Source organism: Pteropus medius, unplaced genomic scaffold, assembly GCF_902729225.1.
Source record: "Pteropus medius unplaced genomic scaffold, Ma_sr-lr_union100, whole genome shotgun sequence".
In the NCBI taxonomy this organism is placed as follows: Eukaryota; Metazoa; Chordata; class Mammalia; order Chiroptera; family Pteropodidae; genus Pteropus; species Pteropus medius.
Window position 1 is genome coordinate 13,216,446 of NW_024349519.1, and position 12,972 is coordinate 13,229,417.

The following is a 12,972-nucleotide window of genomic DNA, read 5'->3' on the forward strand; positions in this document are numbered from 1 at the left end:
TTCTTTAGCATGATGGTAGATTTTAAAAGTGAGGAAAGGCCAGATTTCATTTAATCAGGAGAAAAATTCAACTTGTAGGGAAAGAACCCCTTCAAATAGCAAGTGGAGTTTACTATTTGCAAAACTTGATGCCTTGGATTTATAGCAAAGGCAGGACTAAAACTGTGGTGTTTTTGTTTCTACCACAAGGTTTCTTCACCATGCCAGGTGCCACTTCAAAAGAAAGGTAGCTGCTAATGACATTATATTACTCTTCATTTTCAGTAAAATCTCTGCTTGACTCTCACAGGGATATTATGTTGAATCAACAAAAGTGCTTTGGAATTGTAGTTTTTTGTTGTTGTTTGTTTTGTTTTGTTTTTTTTTTTGTTTGTTTTGTTTTTTAAAGACTTGTGCACTAGAGAGAAAGTGATGTGGCAGAAAATGACTTTATCCTCAAGTTCTATATTTGATATACAGCTTCTCAGAAGGCATCCCCATCATTGGATCAGGCCCTATGCTGTACTCTTCTGAGAATATTACCAAATTCCATGTTTACCAACCTACCTAATTAGATGTGAATTCTTTGAGAATAGGGACCATTTCTTACACACTTTTGTATTCTTCCTGGCACCTCTTACTGTTCTTTTTATTTTTTATGATTGACATCTTGTCCATTTTATTTGCAAGTTTTATTCAGCTTGGTTAAAGTAATCATCAAGAACATGACTGAGGACCTGAAAATTGGTGAATTAATGTTAGATTCTCCTTGTGAATACTGTTCTTTTGAATCCTTGGAGACTTTATGGGTGGTGTTTTGAAGTACATATGAACTGGCTCAAAGCTTGTTTCTTGACAACTATAGTAAAATAGTAAGATTTAGAACAGTGAATATAGTTGTAAGCAGAGGTATTATTTCCATTGGAAGGATGTAACTAAAATATAGCATTACATTTAGCAACTTATTGCTTAATATTTACTTTGGTGCAGATAAGAATGACATAGTAAACCAAAGCCAATTTTTCTTTAAGAAATTGGAGGACCAGATATAGCACTAGCGGGATGTGGTATCAAGTCTCAGGATTTATAGTATAAATGACTACTTGGACTTCTGTGTGACTCTGAGACTTGGTGTCATATGCAAAAACAAGTTTTTTATTTTTGAGGATTTTGGAAATTTGTCAATGTCATGTTGACTTCTATATGTTTTTGTTCGTATTTAATTTTTAAAAATACCAACTCATGGTTCAAAGATAGAAAACAATATAAAGATATATTATGAAAAGTCTCTCTTATCCTTTTTTCTTATGCATATAATTTTTACTACCTTCCTTCCGTTTTACACAAAAATAGCCCAGCTCTTCCCCCTCATCCTCACTTAACACTGTTTTTTGATGATCATTCTTAATCTGTACATAGAGAACTTCTATGATGAGTGTTTTTATGAGTCGAATCTGACTGATGATGGACTTGAAAGGCAGGGTGATGTATAGAGACCAGTCGTGTAAACAATAGAAGCTATTTCTGCAAACCAAAGAGCAGCTTTCCCTTTGCTCAATTAGTAAGCTTCAGGCTTCTCTATTACATTCAAATCTCCAGACATAGTTTGTGACAACAGTACCCATCTGAATGTAGACTCTTGTATATAATCTATAAAAAGTTAATTTATATTGAAAATGTGAAATTATGTTCCTTAAAGTCTTGGTCTAGGTTAAGATACAGGGAGAAGTTCTGTTTATTCTTATTATTTAAATCCTAATTTGTTTTTCAGTTATCTATCAAACTAATCTATTCTAATATTCAGTTGGTATGAAATATGCAAAGGGAAGGTTATTGGTTTTTATTTCTGAGATGGTGAGCAATTCTATAAATGAGAATGTAGGTGCTACAGTAAGGAGTCTTCAATGGAATGTAACAACAAAAGTAACTTTAATATCTATAAAATTAAACTGTTCATTATTATCATTAAGAAAGCACAACCTCATTTCCTCACAATTTGAGTTATGAATAAAAATACTTGAAAATAAAGCAGACATTGTTAATGATAGCATAAATAAAAAAATCAACTTAAGCTTAATTCTCTTGAGCATTTTTCCCATATCCAATTTTAATTTTTATTTAAAAATGAATACCAGATTTAAAGAGCATTGTTAGTTTGGTATGTTTGAGATAAAACTGAACCAGATACCCAAGGCCTAAACAATAAACATATTTCTACAAGGGTATACTTAATTCTGCATTTCCCGAATCCAGATGACATTAGAATGTTTAATAAATTTCTGAGATTATAGGTAAGATCAACTTTAACAAACTTATTTGATTCCAGAGATAATACAAAAGTATAATATTTTCTACTTGAAGTGGTTCTAATATTTAGCCAGATTGTTTTTTGGGGGCAGATATATTCACTATATCTGCTGCGCTCATAGGATAAAACCACATGTGGAGGGATTCATTGACATTTAAAAAGCTCCAACTGAAATGGGAGACTACTAAGAAAAAATCTGCTTTAGCTTTATGAATCCAAACTAATTATGTGATCATTTATCAGAAGATATTTACTTCAAAGAGGAAAAGAATTGAACTAAAATTTGTATGGAGGACAAACAGTCCAGGTCTTAGGTCAATAATGAGGGCTTCCATGCAGTTATTTTTAGCCTCAAATAATACCACCAAAGATCCATGCACTGTCTCAATTGCAACTTATTTCTGCTTCCTAGATTGTTGTAGGAGATAAAGTTGTTTTGATGCCCGTGAATGCAGGACAGCCACTACATGCCAGCAACATAGAGCTTCTCGATAATCCAGGTTGTAAAGAGGTAAGTTGAGGAAGAAAGGAAATGAATTTGTTGATTTTTTTCATAAGCCTAATTCCAGTTATGCTAATTAATATTCCTAAGGTACAAATAGATAATGATTAGTTATTGCTATTTTCAGAGGGTCCTTTGAAGGCATTTGTGTTGAAGTGCATACTAATTGTCCAAAGTTGTCTTTTTTCGCTTTTTACTAGTTGAAGTAATAATTTCTGGTATAAAACGAAATCTGCAGTCTTATAACTTAACACTTCTTCATTAATAGGTGAATGCTGTTAATTGCAACACAAGCTGGAAAATCACTTTATTCATGAAATATAGTTCCTATCGAGAGGATGTCCTAAAAGGAGTAAGTATGTCCTACACAGAACACTTGCTGGAAAAAGTGAAGATGATCTTACTGAATTTCCAGATGCAATACCTGTGTGTTCACTGGTGTTATAATTAGGTGACTATAAACCTATAAACCTAGAATGTAACTACGTACTCACTATGTTTCATTGAGTTTATCCCCTGTGTATTTTGAAATGTACCAATGATCATTAAAAGCCGAGTAGCTAGCAATATCAAAATTAGAGACACCTGCTTCTTATGTCATATTTTCTTGACTTGTTTTTCTAGGGTGACGTTGTTAGATTGTTTCATGCAGAACAAGAGAAGTTTCTGACTTGTGATGAATATGAGAAAAAACAGCACATTTTCCTTCGTACAACCTTGCGTCAATCAGCCACTTCTGCTACTAGTTCTAAAGCACTCTGGGAAATAGAGGTGTGTAAATATTTTTTTGGCTTTCAGTAAATATTTATATCAAAAAGACAAGATTCATCAGGCTGATTGTTTTATTGTTATAGGCATCATTGATGATAGACCAATGAAACAATAATTTTTGTGAAACGACTTGTACCTCTTTATTGCTGTGACTAGTTTGAAATTTTACTACTTCCTTTACCGGCCTTCTCTGGGGCATTTCTGTTTCTCTTGTTTAATATGGGCCTATATATGACTTTGCTCTTTAAAAATTCATTGTGAAATGTTGTCAAGATTGATCAGACTGAAGGCCATGTGCCTCAAATGACATTAGAGTTGACTTAGAGTAGGATGACTCACTTTAAGTGAACATTAGGACTACATAGTCACTGAAAAGGACATTTATTTCTTTTAGGGATGCCATTTCTACTGGGGAGACTCATAGTTAAGAATTTATTCAACCTTTGAGAAGTATTTTTCAAATGTTTCACTATGGTAGAACAATAAATAAATATGAGATATGGATTTTTCTTTAAAGGATCTTTCTAAACAGTGGAGGAGATAAGATATGCATAATTACCTATAAATAAACCAACATCTGATAAAATTCATCTTGATTTAATGGACATTCAGGCCTTTAGCAGTCATTCTCAACCACTTTAAACCCATATATTTTGTGGCATTTCCTTTAATATCCTAAAATGAAATTCACAGGTGATATTATTTATATATCATGATTAAAAATGAATAAAATATCCAAATTCTAATTTAAAGAATAAATGAAAATAATTTATGATAAAATAATATGTATTTCAACATGGAACTACCTACTCTAGAAGATATTACATTTATACCTATCTTCGATTTGGATTTGAGAGAAATAGTAAATGAAAAGTATCAGAAAACTAATTATAGAAAAAAATTCTATAGAAGTACAGGAAAACAAAAGAGTAGATAGTCCATGTGGACTTTGAATGATCTAGTCTTAGAAGTAATATTAGAACAGAGTTTTTGTACATGATTAAAAGAGAGAGAAATTACCATAATTGAAATTGGGATAGATAATAAGGCAAATTATAGATCGTTGAAACAGAAGAAATGGAGCAGTATGGTATTTATGCAAATGAGCTGAACCTTACTTATAAATGTAACATAAAAATAATTCCTTAAGTTATGATATGGTTTGAAATAGAGATGAAATAGAACAAAAAACATATTTTCTATCATGAAACACACTACATGTTGAGGCATACTTTCAGTCTCTAGTATTCAGGAGAGACTGTGTCCTTCAATATATTTGGAGACCATATCCTTCAATAGGTGACAGGGGATTGAGACAGTGTTGGGGATGACAACCATCACCCAAGAATTCTACCTGACAACTTCTCTTATCATGGTAAGACTGAAAGATAAGAAGTAACCCCCAAATAAATACATAGTTAAAATATATATTTTCACACCATAAATTTCTTATCATTGTGCCTTAGATAATTGAAAAAACATAGGGATAACAGTAATGTGAGATATTATTTAAAAACTTTATTAATGAAATATAGTGGTGAAAAAGTTATATAGTTACTTCCCTATACAATGAGTTCCCTGCATTTCATGTGTTTCTGCCTATTTGATGTTTGGCTCTAAGTCTGTTAAAAGGAGTTATGAAGCTTCTTTCTAATATCTTTGCTATTATTTTCATAACTCTTGCTGTAACTACCACTGCACTGGAATCTATTCCAACAAAATGCATAGTTGGATATGCTATAACCCACTGAGCAGTCAGAAAGGAGACAGTGAACAAATTATTAAATAATTTTGAGATAGTCTTGAATTCATTTAAACTGCTCTCTTTGTACTGAATTTCTCTTAAATTATTGGACTTTTCATATAACTTGCTGTAAAAACTTTTTAGTATAATTGCATATCATAGCAATTTATATTTGTGGTAGGTTTATTTCTGTAGGCGATTCGAAAGAGATAGGCCGTGGGACATTTCTCTATTGTGTGCTAAATTAGTCAGGATGCCTGAGCATCAGGTGTTTCAAGAAGAGATATTTAATACAGGAAATTAGGTTTAAACATTATTGGAAGGACTGGATGGGAAATTTGGGGTGGGAAACAGTGGTATTATCTAAAGATCTGGCAGTGTGGGGACCCACTACTGCCTTTCTGAGCCTGCAAGTTTCTCCTACTGTGCTGCAGGAGTCCTTACCCACCTCACGCACCTTGTAGGGGCCTGCACTAGGCAGCTGCCACTGCCTTTACTGGAGCCAAAAGAGGAGCCTCTCTCCGCTTTCCTCTACTTTCCATTCTAATGGAATGTCAGCAGAACCCTACTGGCCAGGCTTCCAGCCTCTGTGATACAGCATAGAAGGGTAAAGGATGAGGATCATCCGGAGTGCCACATACAGTAGCTGGCATGTGCTGAACTCTCCTGGAAATTGTAGTATATACTCTTGGCCACTGCCCATTAATGCCAGTAGCATCCCTCCAAAATCATATTGTAATAAATGAAAGCATCTTCCTTTCTGTATCTCCAAATTGTTCCCAAGGGAGCTGTACTACCATTGCTAGACCTCCTAATGTATAGGATAGAAGTTCTTAATCTGGCATCCATGGTGAGCTTCAAATTTGTTAACCTCTAATAACTGTACACACAGTATATGTATGTATGTGAGATAACCATTAGATTTTATTGGATTCCCGAAGGTATCTATGCCTCCCCTAAGGGAATGAGAGGGAGCAAGAGTTCACATATTGACAAAGTCACAGTTGCTGGTGTGATTAGTAAAGGATTTGAGGAAGACGTTTGATTTGAGTACTGAGCCTTGTAGGATGGGCAGGTTTTTGGCTACAGGAGGGGCATTTTAAAAGACTTCATCTACTTTGAAGTATTTTCATAATTATGATCTTATTTGAGCTATTGAAGTAGGGGAAGACACACAAACTGGACTCTTAACAAAAGGCATTAGGAAGTTATATATTATCAAACAGAATTTAAGGCTGGGGCAGGAGTCCAGGAGTCATGAATATTAATAAAAAGAAGGCAGCCCGTTGAGGGAGAATAATGAAAAGTTCTAGCACTCTGCTATACCTTATGTTATTTAATCTTCACAACAATCCTATGAATTAAACCCATTTTGTACATTAAGAAACAGGCTTGAAGATGTTACATTATTCGCTATGATTGTACCTTGGTAATGGGTAGAACTGGGACTCGGAAATAGTCATTTTTAGACCATAAAACCTGAGCCTTGCTACCATACCAAGCCTCCTGTTATAACCAGCTGTTTCAGAGCTGCTGCTTTTATTTTTCATGAGCCTAGTGGCTCAGCATCTGAGACAAGGCCAGTATCAAAGAACATGGTGTTATTAAACAGCACACACAGAGAGAGCTAAGAATTAAGCTAGTCCAGACCTCCAGGCCTTGGCGTTTGTGGTTCTGTCTGCCTGGAATGATCTCTTCTGGTCTTTCTGCATGACTGAATCATTCTTATTCTTCAGATTTCAGCTCACGTATCATCTCCTCAGAGTGGCCCATGACGATTGTCATATCTAAAGTAGCTGTCCCTGGTTATTCAATCGTGTGCTGTTTACTTCCTCCTGGCACTTGCCAAAGCTTATTCATTGAAAGTGCTAGTTTTGTTCACTGCTGTGTCCCTCCCTGTTGCCTAGAAGAATACCTGGCACATTGTAGGTTTTTAATACAGTCTGTTGAATGAATGTTTGAATAACAAAGGGAGAAGAACCCTGCAGTATTTCCAGCTTTGGCCTGGGAAACATATCTTTTGGAGTAAGTCTGTATTTGCAGATGTAAGGCATGAGCATTTTGCACACACAGTGAGTTCACTGTTATGTTGCTTGCTCCTTTATGGAGAATTTTTTTTTTTTTTGCCACATTGTCCTCATATGGAAACATATTAGATCTGACAAGTTAGCATTAACAGGCAGGCTCCCCATATAAACTGTTGGCATTCGCTTGTCAGGAACATGAATATTTTTAGCCATTATTGTCATTGCTCTTTTTGTCTGTAGGTGGTTCATCATGACCCGTGCCGTGGGGGTGCAGGACAATGGAACAGCTTGTTCAGATTTAAACATCTTGCTACTGGGAACTATTTAGCTGCAGAGGTAAGACTAATGGATGTAGTGCTATTAAATCTCTGACTCTGAAATAGTGAAATAGGCAGTTAGGTTCTCCAAAACATGTTGTATCTGTAAAAAGAAATACAAATTAGGAACATTATACAAATTTGATTGTTGCCTATCATGTTCAGGGTTGGCATATAAATTATTCTTAAAATGTAAATATTAACTGAAGCCCTAAAATAATCTCTGTCTTGAAATCGAACAACAACCACAGTAACAACAACAGAATGTTTGTGGTTAATTTACTGTAAGGTCAAGTGGAATGGGATATCTGGTTTGCATATGTATGTGATTCATCTTAAAATTTTTTTTGTAGCTTCACTCTTTCAGAATGTCTGCATTGGAGAGATAGATGATCAGTGCATTGTTGATGTAGCATAGTCTGGATAGTTTCAGGTTTGTCTTCAGTGGCCACTCTTTCACTGTTGGGTGGCTCCAAACCATTGGAGAAATAACGGTTTTCTTCCTGAGACATGGAACTGTCTGAAAATTTAATAAAAATGGTAAAAACATTTAAATGTTTTTTTCTTTCTTTCTCCGCTAAAAGCATGTTGACAATCAGGTAGCTATGAAGGGTGGGCAGAAGTAATAGCATAGAAGTTTTAGCAATGATTTAAAGGTTGGTTATGTAATTTGAAAATATTTTGAAAGTATTTGTTTTTATATGTATGAAAATATCTATTCATTCTACTCTTCTCAACTCTGTTTCTCTTTTTCAACTTAGAGTTTCTTCTGGGATTCTAAACCAGAATTCGGTCTTAGAATTTTTAGTATTACTTATCTAACTTTTGGTTTTGGTTGTGAGGGAAGGTAAGGAAGTGGGAAAGGAGAACTGATGAGAAAATGTGTGGGAAACAGAAAATTTCTATAAACATGCTGACCCCTGTCTAAACTAGCACCTAATACCATTACCCTCTCCATCTTATTAATCTGCGATAATTTTCTTAGCAGTATGATTTATTGCACATTTTATATTATATATACATATTATATTTCTCTTGTCAGAATGTATGCTCTCTTAAGGCAGGGATTTTTTTTTTTTTAAACATTACTACTGTGTCTCCAGCACTTAGGACAGCTTTGGGTGAATATTTTTGAATGAACGAAGGTATATAAAGAAGCTATTCAGGCTTCTATAAGCTTAGAGGATGGCAAGAAGGAAATTTAGGGATTTGTATCTGAGAGGCATTTGGAATCATATTTGGGCAAATTAATCTCTCTAAGCTCCAGTATCCTCCCCTGGAAATTGAGGATAATCATAATATTTGTATAATAAGATTATGAAGAGAATTAAATGAAATAAAGTGCTTGGCATAATGTGTGGCTCATGGTAAGCATCCAGTAAGTGATGTCAGTGTGATTAATTTTATTATATGATAAATAGGAATTGTTCTTACTTTTATAAATATCTGACTCATTATTTATGAATCTGCTCAAGTAAATGAAATATAGCTTTGAAATTTATGGGCTGTTTTGAAGTAAGTATTTTGAAAAGTAACCCTTTGAAGCAAAATTAAGCAGTAAGGTATAGAATCCTGTCTAAAATAAGAATTAGAAAAGTCTACTAGATGTCCTATAAAAGATAAGAAGTTAGAATTAAAATTCTCTTGGCTCTTATGTTAGTGCCTTTTTTCCTTAACTAATTTTTAAATAATGGTTGTTTTAACTACTACTGTTAGATAGAGAAATGATGCAATTACCCACTGTTAGTTTTCCTTGTTAATGCCTGTAATTAAAACTTGTATTATTTGATACATCCAAATGATTAGCTTACTAAGAATTAAATTGTTTATTAACTTTAATGATGATCCAAGTCCTCAATACATAAATGAATTTATTAAAAATTAAAACATAGAAAGCAGTTTATTCCTGCTGACCGTCTTTTCATTTTATTTTAGAGAACACGACTTTAAATGCCAGATGCTATTTTGTCCATTAAAGAGTCTGGTGTATTTGTAGGATCTCTTCTTTGACTGTTTATACTTTAAATAATATCTTTTTTTAATTCAAGGTGAGGGAAGGATAATTAAGCATTAAATACATACCTGAAAATTGAAAGCTAGGGGTCTATTTTCTACTGATTTTAACTAGCATAATGGAATGGGTGCTTCTAGGTAGTGTTTTAACATCAAAAATATGTCATAACCTAAAAATACTGACATATATAAATTGGGGGTTTATATTTCATATGTCAGCTAAGTTCAGACAAGATCCTAGCACAGTCACATCTCAGATGCTTGTCCTGTTGATGTGAAAGTGTCCAGAGGTATGGCAAAGTCACAGTGATTGTAGTCACTATCACTTGATAAAAAGTTAATTTCCAGTTCCAATTCCACAGCAGGTGGAAACTAACCTGTGACAGCAGTTGAAAAACAATAATTATCCTTTTATCATTTTGCTTTTTAAAAATGCCCCGGTCTTTAATTTTAAAGCATTATTCATGTCATTGAGGTGTGAGATAGGGAGTTCCCAACACTTTGAGTTGTAACTTCCTAGCATTATTTGTTTTATTATATTATATCCTTCCTCATAGGGGAGAAAAGACTCCATGGCTTTTATTTATTTTACTATTTCAATTTTATCTTTAATATCTAGATACTACTTAAAAACTAAGACACATGTATTGGGGTGTTGAAAATGCAAGAGTTGGTAACAATTATTTTTGGGATTCATGAAAACAGCAAACATCATCTTTAAGATTTTATACACCCTTTAACATATGCTTCTTAAGTTCCTAAAAAATGCATAGCACGGTAGAGAATGCTGCAGATAGAGAGGGAAGCAGAGGAGTCAATCTTTGCCCTTCAAGAATTGACCCTGTAGTTCAGAAAAGAGCATACAATAAAGGATACAGTGTTATCAGCAGGCAAGGTCATGCATGGCTGATTGTGTGTGCAGGTAGAGTTGGGTTAGTGTGAGATTGGCCAAAGAAAGTTCTTGCTTGAGGTGAACTTTTTCAAGATTCTCAAAGAAAGTAGTAGACACAGGTTGTCAGAGAAATAAAAGGACAATCCTTGTAGAAATTATCAAGAAGACAGAGAGATGTGGAATGTCTAAATATATGTAGAGAATATAAAAAGAGAAGCCAGCCAAAAGTAAGGGGTTCAAAAAGGAATTGTCGAGTGACAGATCCCTTTGCTTGAAGATTTTGAATGAAGGGTTTGGCTTTGAAGTAATTAATAATAGGAATGAAATTTGAAGCTACCTTAGAGGTTGGGACCGGACAGCTATTAACAAATACTTGGTAGACAGCAGTGATATTAGAAAAATCTAATTTCTGTCCTTGATGAGCTCTCAGTACAGTATGATAAATATATTGTAGCAATACGAATTGTGTAGGACTTATGCAGAAGCACTAAAGTGCAACACGCCTTTGGTAGAGGTGCTGGGGAGGTACGAGGACTGATGTGAAGGCCGGAGGGGTAGCTGCTTGATGGAAGGGTAAGGCAGATGGGGAAGAGAGAGAAAGCACGTCAGGCAGTGAGGTCAGCTTTTACACAGGCCAAGAGGTGTGAGAATTGCACAAACTAGTTTCAGGTGTATGATACCTATGTGTATCCCACATAGGCTGCGTGTGAGTGTGGAAGTGGTGCTAGCAGGTGGGAGAGGAGTGGCAGAGCTAGAAATGTAGGGCAGCTGACTTTTCCAGGCCACATATATTAAACTAAGGAGAATGGGTTTTATCTTTAAAGGAAAGAACGGTATTCCAAATAAATCTCTACGTGAAGAAGAACACTCCAAAATCTCACTGTCCGAAGCAGTGGTCACTAGCCACAGGTTGTCTATTTCAATTTAAATAAATATTAAATATAATTTAAAAGTCAGTTTCCCAGTCACAGTAGCCCCATTTCCAGTTGCTCAGTGTCTACACAGTATTGGGGAGTGCAGGCACAGAGAGCCTTTCCACCACACAGGGAAGTTTCTAGTGGACAGCACTGCTTGGAAGCCTTTGTGAAGTGACAGGGAGGGCCTGACTTTAGATGCAGGGAGACCAGACAGGAGACAAAGGTATGATACCTTCAAGGAATCTTGAGGACTTGAACCAAGAGAGTGACGCTGGTAGTGGCAAGAAGGAGAAGACGTTTTTAGGATGTAGAAATCAATGGCATCATAATCCACAGAACGTTGGCAGTTAAGGAGTAGGGGGATTGGGGCTTTGCAGTACTGGTGATGTCATTTGCCAATTTAGGAAAAATGGGAAGAGAGGCAAAGTTGATGAGGGAAATAATACATTCAGTTTCGACCTTGTTTAATTGGAGGGGCTTGTAAAATGTCCAGGTGAGTATGTGTAACAGACACAGGTTCCACAACATCTGGAAGCTTGGGGATTGGCGAGGGCTGAAGAAATAGGCGTGGTTCTCATCAGCATGGCCGAGATCATCGGAGAGTAGGAAGAGAGTGAGAAGATGGCTCCACGAGGAACATCGTCTTTGAAAGGTGGACAAAAGACGGGGAGCCCAAGACAAATAGGCTGAATCACAAATGCTAAGCAAAGAAGGATAGAGTTTCAGAAAGGAGGGAGTACGGCCAAAAAGGTTAGAAACAGAATGTATTCACAGCATTTGGCAAGAACCCAGTCATTTGTGACTTTATTGAGAAGCATTTTTAGTGGAAACCAGAATGCAGGGGGTGGAGGAACGAGGAGGAAACCAGCAGATGGATGTAAGTGTAGACTGGGTTTTCATAATGTGACTGTGAAAGGGGAGAAGCAGGGTACTAAAAGGAAAGTCAGGGTCCTAGTAGACAGGTTTTTGTAAAGTTTATTTAAAAAAATAAGATGGATGAAAACTGAGTTATTTTTGCATTAAAGGAAAATACCTATCAGGGGGGCCAGATTTGTCAGTGTATTACTTTTTTTCCCTCAGTCTTTTTATTCTCAACATGCATATTTATAATTTGAAATATTAGTCTAATGTGCTCGAGGCATTCCTGGTAAATTGGATTATGTAATTCTTAAATTGCCTTTGAGTTTACGGTGTTTATATTGGCCAGTGTGGTAAAGAAAGCCTAGTGTAGCGGGGAAAAACAATCCCACGTGTACTGCTCACAATCTACGATGCTAAGCAAATACTTAACCTCTCTAAACCTCAGTACTCTTGTGTGTAGAAAAGGTGATAATATATATGATATGGGATTATGTTGGAATTAAAGATGGAGAATATTCAATACTTGCACATAAAAGGAATTCAATAAGTGTTAAGTCCCTTCACTTTCTTTGAGAGGAAGGGGAGAGAAAATGCAAAGTACTGTTTTTTATTACTATTATTATTCAGAACTAGTATTTCTC

The 12,972-nt window shown here is 35.3% G+C and overlaps 1 protein-coding gene across 1 annotated transcript in view; it reads left to right on the forward strand.

Annotated features, from left to right (window-relative positions):
• ITPR2 (inositol 1,4,5-trisphosphate receptor type 2) overlaps window positions 1–12,972 on the forward strand; it is a 421,207-nt gene that overhangs the window by 88,055 nt on the left and 320,180 nt on the right. The window contains exons 6-9 of the mRNA XM_039882456.1: window positions 2,700–2,798; window positions 3,058–3,141; window positions 3,414–3,560; window positions 7,572–7,667. Of these exons, the coding sequence (XP_039738390.1) occupies window positions 2,700–2,798; window positions 3,058–3,141; window positions 3,414–3,560; window positions 7,572–7,667 (426 nt within the window). The remainder of the gene's footprint in view (window positions 1–2,699; window positions 2,799–3,057; window positions 3,142–3,413; window positions 3,561–7,571; window positions 7,668–12,972) is intronic.